This window comes from Meleagris gallopavo, chromosome 15 (genome assembly GCF_000146605.3).
Source record: "Meleagris gallopavo isolate NT-WF06-2002-E0010 breed Aviagen turkey brand Nicholas breeding stock chromosome 15, Turkey_5.1, whole genome shotgun sequence".
In the NCBI taxonomy this organism is placed as follows: Eukaryota; Metazoa; Chordata; class Aves; order Galliformes; family Phasianidae; genus Meleagris; species Meleagris gallopavo.
Genome location: NC_015025.2, coordinates 7,057,532 through 7,067,801, shown reverse-complemented (window position 1 = coordinate 7,067,801; position 10,270 = coordinate 7,057,532). Strand labels below are relative to the sequence as shown.

General features: G+C 47.8%; 1 protein-coding gene across 1 annotated transcript; it reads right to left on the bottom strand.

Annotated features, from left to right (window-relative positions):
• Positions 1-1,225: 1,225 nt before the first annotated feature.
• On the bottom strand, positions 1,226-8,937 carry C1QTNF2 (C1q and TNF related 2). The gene is made up of 3 exons (XM_003210323.4): positions 8,664-8,937; positions 4,466-4,714; positions 1,226-3,452 (listed from the first exon to the last, which is right to left on the bottom strand). Exons 2-3 carry the CDS (start codon positions 4,704-4,706, stop codon positions 2,839-2,841), a joined length of 855 nt encoding a protein of 284 aa, XP_003210371.1. The 5' UTR covers positions 4,707-4,714; positions 8,664-8,937; the 3' UTR covers positions 1,226-2,838.
• Positions 8,938-10,270: the final 1,333 nt, after the last annotated feature.

The following is a 10,270-nucleotide window of genomic DNA, read 5'->3' as shown; positions in this document are numbered from 1 at the left end:
CTGCCTTGGTTAATCTTAAAAAACGCTAAGAAGAGATAAATCTTTTTCAGAGCAATCTGTGTACTTCAAACTACTGTGCCTCTTTCAGACATAATTGATGTACGATATCTTTTGAATGACTGCAGCCCAATCAGAGGTTAAATAATTGGAAGGAAACAGACCTCTCCCTTCTGCCTGCTGTGTCTTATTGGTTTGAGCTTTCTCTTCTGAGTCCTTCATGGCAGCAGATCCACCGAGCTGGGGCTGAGCTGTGCTGCACAGAAGCAGCACTGTGACCTGGAGCAGCTCCCAGGGGTGGATGTGGGTGTGTTGGAGCCAGAGCTCCAGGTCAGCAAGGAGGACCTCATAGCCCCGGACAGAAAGCAAGCTCTGTGCTAGTGATTGATTAGCAGGGGGTTTCTTTATAACTTGCATTTTGATCTTCTGAACTTGGATGCATTTGCATGTTTTCCTTTTCACTTGATCAAAAACGATGCTTTGCCAGAGAGCTAATAACTCCCATGGCTTCACATCAGGGGAAAACAGCTAGTGGGCCCCTGAGAGGACTGATGGTGGGGAAATGCTCCCTGCTAGGGCTGCTGAGATAACGGTACAACGAGGAGTCCAGCCCTAGAAGCTGGTTGGCAGTGCAGCTGCGTTAATTGCTGACCGCTGCTTCCCCACCTCAGTCTTATTCCCTGTGGTGCTCTGCCATCCCCTCCCAGCTCTGGCACCTGCCTTGTATCAAGTGGGTTCAGCAGTAACCTGTTGGAAAACCAAAACGAAAATCATGCTGGGGATGGTTGATGGGAGAAATTGAAGGCAACAAGGTCTCTCCCTTTTGGCAGCAGTCCCGCCATCCCCTGGGGCTGTTGGTGGAAATGCAGGGCTGGGCACTGAGAAAGAAAGGCAATGCTTGAACTGTTGCTGCCTGCAAAATGCAGGCCAGGACATACTAAATGAGGGCATTGCAAAGGAAAGTACATTATTTGCACTGCAACTGCTGGGAAAGGACCTCTGCCAGCAGGCTGAGCAGCTGCTCAGGAATGTACAGATCCTGTTCCACCTAGTAGAAGGCCTTGCACAGAGAGTAAAAAAGTGTGTGTTCCCTGGCTTGTAGGGTTGGAAGGGAGGAAATACACTGGTGGCATCTGGCCCCACAAAATCCATCACTGAAACTGGCAGCGTCTGTGGAATCTGTAACAGTTTTGAAATAATTTCAGGAAAACTGCTTAATAAGCATCAAGGATGTTGCAGTGGTAGCTTTGTTCAGCTTTATTAAAAAAAAAAAAAGGTATTTGAAAAGATTTTCATAAGATATAACACATTTAAAGTTGTTCACAAAATCATGCAAATACAATGACTTGTAGAAGTAAGGTTAATATATATATATATCTTAATTTGTTCTTTCTTAATTTGTTCTTCTGTGCTATCTCCTCAATGTCTAAATGTGCAAATGAGAAGAACTGGAAACTGATACAAGTTTTTGTGTTGCAATAGAGGAGACAAGAAATATGACTGTGGGAACCAAGAAGATGTATCAGATATTGAGGAAAACTCCTTCTCTCTGACCGCAGACTGACTTCTGGTAGTGAGCAGCTGCACACATTGGTGCAATGCAACTGGCTGAGCAGCCATACAGCTGGAGAGCTCTTTGCTGTGATAATAATGCTCGATTTGGGAGCATATCCCTGTACGGCTGCTGGTTGGGATGTGGAAAAATGCAAAGCTCATCATTTGGACTGGATGATCTTTTAGGTCTTTTCCAACCTTGGTGATTCTATGATTCTATGATTCTATGATTCTATGATTCATAGCAAGACCAAAAAGCTCACCCCTGGGCTTTTCTGCCTTGTTTTTCTTTTTTATACAGTTTAGAACCACTATGTTAAGATCGGATCATCTGTAACATTTGACATACAAAATCAAAAAAGCAAAGCACGTCATTAAGACAGAGTCTATCTGCAGCATTAAGCCTGTGAGGAGCACCTCAGCAGCACCATGAGTATTTCCTTTCAGCAAAAGCTGGCAGGGATGGATGAGTGGGATTTGATGCACCTGTTTCTGGAGTGAAGGTTCACACTGTCTCTCTAAAAATTGAGTTTTATCTGCAGCATTGCCCTCCACCACGGACCGGAGGCTGGCAGGTATTGGGCTTGCCAATGTCAGGTTCTGATCACAGCTTTTTGACTCTCGTCTGAAAGCAGATGCAAGACTCAGCACTGCTTTGTTGTGGCTGAACTCTGAGCAACACCAGCAGAGCTCGATTCGACGGCGTGTGTCTTAGCAGGAGTTTTACCTTTAGCCTTAAATGAGCTCTTTTCTTTGTGTCCTATTTAAACCGGATGCCGTTGCTTATTAGTACTGCTTTGATGAGGCTGAGGGTTGCTGGTACTTTTGTAACGGTAGCTGATAATTTCCTGACTTGTAAGCAGTTGGTAAAGCGTAGTAAGTTTTATTATTATTATTATTGAGAAGGAGGGGCACTGATACAATCTCCAACATCGATGAAACTCATAAGCTCAGTTTTCAGGAAATGGTTTTTGGTCTCTATGCATTACAATAATATAAAATCAAAACATTCTGCACCAGTATTTGAGTTACATGTCTGCGGCATGTTTGAACAGTAGGAAAACATAGCGGCTGGCTTCCAGGTTTACAGAGTCATGAGGTCACTTAAAGGTAGGTCCTAAAGATCCTGATATACTTCATGGACTAGTTGGTGGCATCAAGTAAATATCTGTATTGCCAATATGGGCTTTTAGTGCCAAGAAAGTGAAATTATGCGATAATATCACACATGTCCACGTGCAGGCTACACTTTGCTGGACTGCATCCATTTCTTATTTGTTTCTCACTCTATATTTCATTGAGATAATCTTGGTCAGGGTAGATCAGGAAGCCAGTAAATAAGCTGTCTGTCCAGTAGGGATCATAAAAGAGCCCGTTTTGTTCAGAGTAAAAGATCTGCAGCCACACCTCGTCCTCTTGCTTCAGAGAGAGAATGGTTGATCCAGAGGCAACATCGTGGTTCCCAGTGTTGGCATCAAAAGTCTTGATCCGGTACTGCCCGTTGTGGACCAAGCCAATGGCCAGATGTTTGTTGGCCAAAGTAATATCATAAGTAAAGTAGTAAATACCTGGGATACTGCATATGAATTTCCCACTGGAAGCATTGTAATGTCCTCCCTCGTTCATCAGGATCCTGTCAAATTTGATGGGGAGCCTTTCTCTTGGGTAGCTCTTAGAGACAGCTACAGAGAAGGCAGATTTGGCTTTGTTGGCATTGCAGGTGCAGGGTCCTGGCATCCCAGTCTCACCTTTGTTCCCTTTGGGTCCCTTCTTTCCTGGTGCTCCATTTTTCCCAGGATTACCCTTTAAGCCCTTTGGTCCCCGTGGGCCTGCCTTGCCAATGGCTCCTGCTTTCCCCTTCGGTCCCGGCTTGCCTGGGTTTCCTGTTCTGCCCTGTGGACCTGAAAGACAAATAACCTTGTAAACTCTTTAGTGAAGGTTTAACAAGTGGAAAGGGGTTGTATCATTGCAGCAGTATATTTTCATTTGGGGGGAAAATCGTACTGGTAAGAAACCAATGAAATACCACCTGGGGCTGGACACACGTCAGGTCATAAATCATATAACTACTGGGATTTATGCTGTGTCTTGTTAACTGCCATAGCAAGGGTAGATGGCTGTGAGAGGAAATGTTCTCTAGATTCCCTGTTCTGAGTGTGAGAGAAGATGCAGTACTGGCACACTGGCATTATGCTGAACCAGGAGTGCACTCTAGTGTGGTGATGGGAAATCACTGCCTTCTGCCTCCAGCTGGCTCTGATGCTCACAGTGAGGACTGATAGAAAAAAGAGCCCCTTTGCAGGACCAGAGGAGGGTGGATGTGTGCTTTGATTTTGATGGAGCACGGTCAGAGCAGTGCCTGACACTCAGTGAGAGTGCTCCAGGGATCAGTGCTTAATTTTTCATTTGATTCTGTTTCCCTTGAAAGCAGGAATCACAGTGTTTTGTCTCTCACATAGCTTGTGTGTATTAAAACGGAAAATCCGGAGGAAATATGTGCAACAAGAAAGGGAAGATGAAAATAATTACATGCGGCATTACAAATCTACCAGCAAACAATATGTTTTGGGAGGTTCTGGCAGGGGTTTTGGGGTGATGTTTGAAATACTTTCTATTGCTGCTTAGGCTGATTAGACCTTCAATGATTCGATATTGTGAAAATAAAAGTCTCTACCTGCTGCTGTGGCAGTGCTACGTGGGAGCGCCTGGACACAGTGTGAGAATCCAAAACTCACTGGCAGGATCTGAGAAGAGGGGAATGTTAAGAGGAGGAGGCTGAATTCCTGGAAGTGTCTCATGAGATGTAGCCTGCTCTGAGGCTTGGATGTGGGATGACAAGTTGATGTTAACTGGGCTGTTGCACTCATGCTTTTACATTTTACCCTTGTTTTGCAAAGAAGCTCTTTCCTCTTACCTTCATCACCGTGATCGCCTTTGTCCCCATCCTTGCCGTCCTTGCCATCTTTCCCTGGGAAGCCCATCCTGCCAACTGTTCCCGGAGTCCCAGGTGCACCAGGAGGGCCGGGAGGCCCAGGGGGGCCCGGGAGGCTGCACGTCAGCTGGGGGCCCTCCTGCAGCGCTGCTTTGGCAAAGCCTCCGAGGATGTGGTTGGCCACGCAGGGCACAGTCCAGAGGAGGAGGACAGCAGAAATCATGGCACAGCCTGGAGAAACGAGATGGGGGCTCGGCTGATGTGTGCGGCAACCTGTGTGTGGGTGCAGCACGGTGCCCTCTGCCAGGGCTGTGTGAAAATGGGGCACAACTGGGATTTTTTCTTTTGGCAGGATGGGGGAGTTTTTTGTTTTGATGTATGTTCTCTCTTACCTCTTCGCTCCTCTTTGCCCTTTCCTGATCCTGCTTTTCCCCCTAGGAGCTGAGCAACGATGGCAGAGAGGTACAGAAAGCAGGTGCTCTGGACTAACAAAGAGGAAGGAAAAACTGGGAAAGCTCACACCAAAGCCCTGAGACATGCACTGCTGCTGTGTTGCTGGGTCTATTACAGGGTCCAAGCACAAGTGATGTGGGGCTGAGCTGAGTTGTGGAAGCCTGGGGCCAAGTCAGTCAAGGAAATTCTTAATGTGGGTTTGCTTGACAGTATGCATTGAGCCTCTGCTAGCTAAGGACACCTGCTTGGGGTTCCCCTTCTTCGTCATGCTCAGCTGCACTGCCTGCAGCCAGGATCAGCCCTGTTGCAGCCACCACTGCTGTGACCTGCTTTGCTGCAGGGGCTCTTGGCTCTTGCTCACCTTGGAAAGATGGATGGCCATTAACAGCACTGTTTGCTGCTTTTCTCCTGGCTCGACCATAAGCCATTGCTTTAGGTGTAGAATACAGCAAGGTTTGTTATGCTTGTTTTTGGAGCAGCCTTGCCTCTGCTTTCACTGACAGAGGAGGCTGGTCGTCCTGGGCTTGTCTGATTCCCCTCCTGGACAGATTTCTGATAGGAAATCATTTCTAGAATAAAACTATTCCCGTGAAACTGTTAGCGATGCAGAGCAGTTATCATGCAGTAACACCTCCCTCTGGATGTCTGCACGTGAGCTGTTTGCAAAGAGCTGCAGACAGAGTAACCTCACTGCATCTTAAAATGGTGCTTGGGGTGGCAGCTTAGGGAAGGTGCTCAAAATCTATCTGATTGACAGGAGCTCATCTTCATGCACAAGCCGCCTGAGACCCTGAATGTCAGAAGAGAGTAAAGTAGACTTTGCATTGGTTCTGCATCTCATTACAGATATACTTAAAAGGAGGATTTCCCCTATGGTATCAGTTTCTGGCAGACGACGAAGGTCCTCTTGCCATCCCCTCCCAACTCTGAAGGATGCTATGCATGTGGTGGTGTCCAGGCTGAGGATTTTCTCCTTCTCCTGCCAGTGAGGGAGATCACAGCCATGAGCTGTGGGCACTGACCGTGTACCGAAGGAGATGCTTTTGGTGTTGGGCTGTTTCCCAGTGGTCTCAGTGTGGAAACAAACTGGTGGGGAGTCATTCCCTGCCTCAGTTTCTTTCTTTGACCTTCTGTAGCTGGAGTAGCTCTTGGAGAAATGAGACAAAACCTAAAACATCTCTGTCTGGTTCACTGTTTTCTCAGTTGCTCCATGATTAAGAGAGATCAAGCCAAAGGAGTAGCATGCATCACTTCGGTACAATTCCTGAGCTCCAGGCTAGGAGGTGCATGCTTTTATTTGGTGGCAAAGTCTCTATGAAATGCAGTCTTTTCCCTCACTACAGCTATCCTGTACTGGAGGAGGTTAAATATTTTGAAAGGCTCATCCACTTGCGTGGGCTTTCTTTTCACATCTCCAGTCCTGTTAGCTAAATACAAAAGCAGGGATTATGAAACTGCTTTTCAGATATTTCTTCATGCTTTCGTGCTGAGGCAAATTTGCAATAGACAGATGAGCTGTGATATCCCCAGTCTTTCACTGGCCTTTTGGTCAGGCAGGATCCTGTGTGGCGTGAAGCCAAATATTGGGAGTCTTTAGCATTTCTCTGGCAGCATAATATTCAATTCCTGCACTGGAAATGACATATTTGAAGGATTGCATACATTTCATGTTGCCTTAGTGCTCCCGCCCTGGTATCAGCTCCTGAAGGGGGTGGGAATGCACATTACATGCTCCAGGTCCAGCCAGCAATATGCCATATATAAATGCTGAGTGGGAGCCCCCTGGTTCTGAGAGTTGTATAATTAAGAACATGCAGAGGAGTAGGAAATGCAGAACAGATTTCTGAGCTGGTTGTGCCTGCTAAGCCATTTCCTTCGTCTGGGCTCTCTTGCCTTCCTTATACCCAAATTTATTTGCTGGTGAAAAGTATTGGTTTAATGGCCTTGTGAAACTGAAACCACCAACCAGTATTAACGTGGATAGTTGAAAAAGTCTTCTCGCTTTATAGAAATGGAAAAAAATGCTAAAATGCCTTTGGAGTGTGGAGATCCTAAGGAAAGCTCCATCCTCTCTTCCCAGTAACCACCTCAGATGGGGTAGAAGAGAAGGGAGAAGTGTTTGGAGATAGCTGGCTCTAAGTGGCTGTGGCAAGGAGGCATTCCGTTGTGGAGCATAACCTGGGGAAAAACATAGATGGGACTGCTTTGTGTGGAGAAGGAATGAGCAGGAGTAAAGCATGGCGCAGAGGGCAGCAACTTCTCTGAAACTTTCTATTTACCTCCAAGCAATGCCCCTAGTTAACGCGGTGGGGTAACACACACAGTACCCTGAGGCTGGGAGGTTCGGGTACCGACACATGCACACATGCGGAACGTTTGGCCACCTGGGTGCTCTGCATGGCTAGTCTGGGGCTCCACAAGAGCACTGCATCCCACATCACAGCAGTGTCACATTCACAAGAAGATCTATAAGTAACATTTTAAAGGAATCCCTTTGAAAAAAAAAAAAAACAAACCCTCCTTCTGTTCCACCTTAAAAGGAAAATTGCATGTTGGTGTAGAACATACACCGAGTTCCAAAAAGCAAATTGGAAACAGACCAGCATCTTTCCTCGGTACAAGCAGCAGACTTGGCACCAAAGGCCATGGAGCACATTTTCAGCTGAGGTCTCACTTTTACAGAAACATTTTAATTAATGCTTTTTGTAATAGGGTTCTGGAGGCTTTTGGCCCTGACAAATGCCTGCTGTGTGGGACTGCACCCTGTGCCCAGTGCTGTGAGGGCTGATGGCTGAACACTGCCTGGGGGGGGAGATGAGGCGATTGCGGATGCAGGCAGTGCTGAACTGCTCTGAGGTCAGCGTTAGATGCTGGCAGGCTCATCACTGCTGGGCCATCTATTGGCAGCCTCTGATCTCTGAGAGAGACTCCAAAATGCGCAGAGAATGTCTGGGTCCTGAGGCAGCAGGATGAGCCACAGGCAGGTGGTGACAGTTACCATCAGCTGGGATTTGAGGATGATGTGCCCTTCATCCTTCAGCTGAATCCGTAAGAACTGCTGCTGTAGGGTCCAGGGCATCCCCTGGGATTGGTGTAGTGTGTAAAATGATGCTGCGGATCCCCATGGGTTCTAGTTCTGTATACGAATAAGCATTAAAAAGGAGCATCTGCAAGAAAAGCTTTTGCCTATGAGAGTGAGCTCCAGGAGCAAAGGAGCGCTTGAACCTCCTGGTGCTTGTGAGGCAGCTGAGCTGAGACCACACCGGAGGGGAAAGTCGCCTGGGCTTGCTGGATGTGGTGATGGTTTGGCACCAGGCATAGTGGTCAAATGGGGATTTTTGGCAGGGAAGTGGCCTCATGCAATGCGGTGACAGTGAGAGCCTCTGCATGGAGAGGGAAAGCTGAAAAGCATGCATTTAACTTCTGATATAAGCCAGTGCAGTTGCTGTAGCTGATATGAACTTGGTCTGCTGCACAAAGTAGTGTTAAAGGAGTTGAGGGAGAACGATGGATCTCCTGCACCCAAGACCACACCGCCTCTTTTGCTGTTTCCTTCCCTGACTGTTTCTTCCAACCTGGGCTGTTGTCTTTATGTTTCCTGTGCAGGTGTTGGAAAACTGAGTGCCTGATAATTTAGCTCACATTTGCTAAGTCAAGAAAAAGAGGGGGACAAAAAACAAAACGAAACAAAATAAAACAAAAAAACAGGGAAAAGGAATGTACTCACCCAGGCTTAATCTCTTCAGTGAGGTCTTGACAGGCGCCGGGATTCCGCTCAGCTTGCACAGATGTTTTGCTGCAGATTGCTGTCACATCATGGAGCACAAACCCCGTCCTCCTGCGATTGCGTCCTTCCAAGCGCACTCTGTGTGCTGACTTGGTGGGTCTTTCTTTTCTATTAATGTTTTTCCCCGTTTTGCATGTATTGCTGGCTTCCCGCTGCAGCTCTAGGTTTTGGCTCAGCTTCGCCAAAGGCATATTTTTATTATTGTGTAATGGATCCGAGCCTCTTCCTCTGTCACGTGGCATGGGCAGAAGTTTTGCACACACATGGCTGGAGAGCTCTCGGTGCCTGAGGAGCCTTTCCCCTTCCTCTCCTCTGCAGGCTGCTGCAGAGCTGGGCCAGGGTGGGTTCTGCTCTGCCATAGCCACTGCCCCTATGGGCAGGGTTTGTAGGGCGGTGGGCAATAGGGATTGATGCTCAATCTTACAGCACTAGCAAGGGAAGCAAATCTCATGCTGAGGATGGAAACAAGCTTCTTGTGTATGGAATAATTTAGGCGAAGCAATAAGGATAGATCATTCGGGGCTTGGAGTGAATGACATCTCTGTGAAGCAGCAGCTTTGCAAAAATGTATGTTGAAAAGAGACAGCAGGTACCGCACAGAGGTGCTGCAGGAGAGTGTGCGAGACAAGGCGTGGAGATTGACACTGAGATGATGGAGTGGGAAAGTTTCTGTCTTTGGAAAGGCTGAGGTTTTGCTTTAAGCTTTCAAAGTAATTGCAAAGCCCCAGCAATGGGTGGTGATGAGGCAGCGGTGCTGGAAGCAGTGCTGCAATGAAAGCTGGCTGCTGTGGGATGCAGTCAGCTGTTGTGGGATGGCAGTGCTGGCCCTGGGGCTGCTCCGTGCCCTGGTGGCCATGGGCACACGGCCCTGCCCTGCTCAGCACATGGGCTGGCAGCCAGCCCTGAGGCCAACACAGCTGCTGCCAGCCAGTGGGCACCTGGTGTTCTGTTCAGTGCCGATGGCCAGTAGAGCAGGAGTGCTCCGCAGGTGTCATTTCTCTTCATGCCACAATTTGTCTGCATCAGAGATCTGGTGCGGTTGGTTTCTGTTTTCAGAGTTTTTGTTTGTTTGTTTGTTTGAGTTTTCTGCAGCATTTGCTCTCAGAACATGGTGAGAGAAGATTCAGCTGCATTTATTTGCGTTAGAGACACAACCTATAAATGGAGCGCATCTGCAATTGGTTTTGTGACCTGCAGTCGGTGAGGCCGCTCCTGGAGGGGTGGGGATGTCTTGCTGCTACCTGGGCACCAATCAATACAGCAGAGCTGTGACAGCATTCAAATACTGTGTTTATCTTGCTATCCACGGGCTCCCCTCCCCTGCGCCCTGCATTGGCTTTTCCCACCTAAGTGTGAGCAGGATGTGGCCCTCCAACAGCAGGGCTGGAGAGCTGGAGAGCGTGCTGGCAGCACGTGCTGTTAAACCAACGAGCCGCCCCTCTGCAGTGAAGCAGAGCAGCCCTGGCGTGCAGCTCTCCATTCTTTTTCTTTAATGCACTGCAGGAGACTGTTACAAGAGGTGTATCTCAGCAACAGAGGGTTTTCCC

What these genes read in the sequence shown, in the direction of transcription:
- C1QTNF2 (XM_003210323.4), bottom strand. Translation starts at nt 4,706, where the DNA reads ATGATTTCTGCTGTCCTCCTCCTCTGGACTGTGCCCTGCGTGGCCAAC. An exon ending in AGGCGATCACGGTGATGAAG is followed by an intron (nt 3,453 to 4,465) that starts GTAAGAGGAAAG and finishes TTTGTCTTTCAG; the next exon opens with GTCCACAGGGCAGAACAGGA.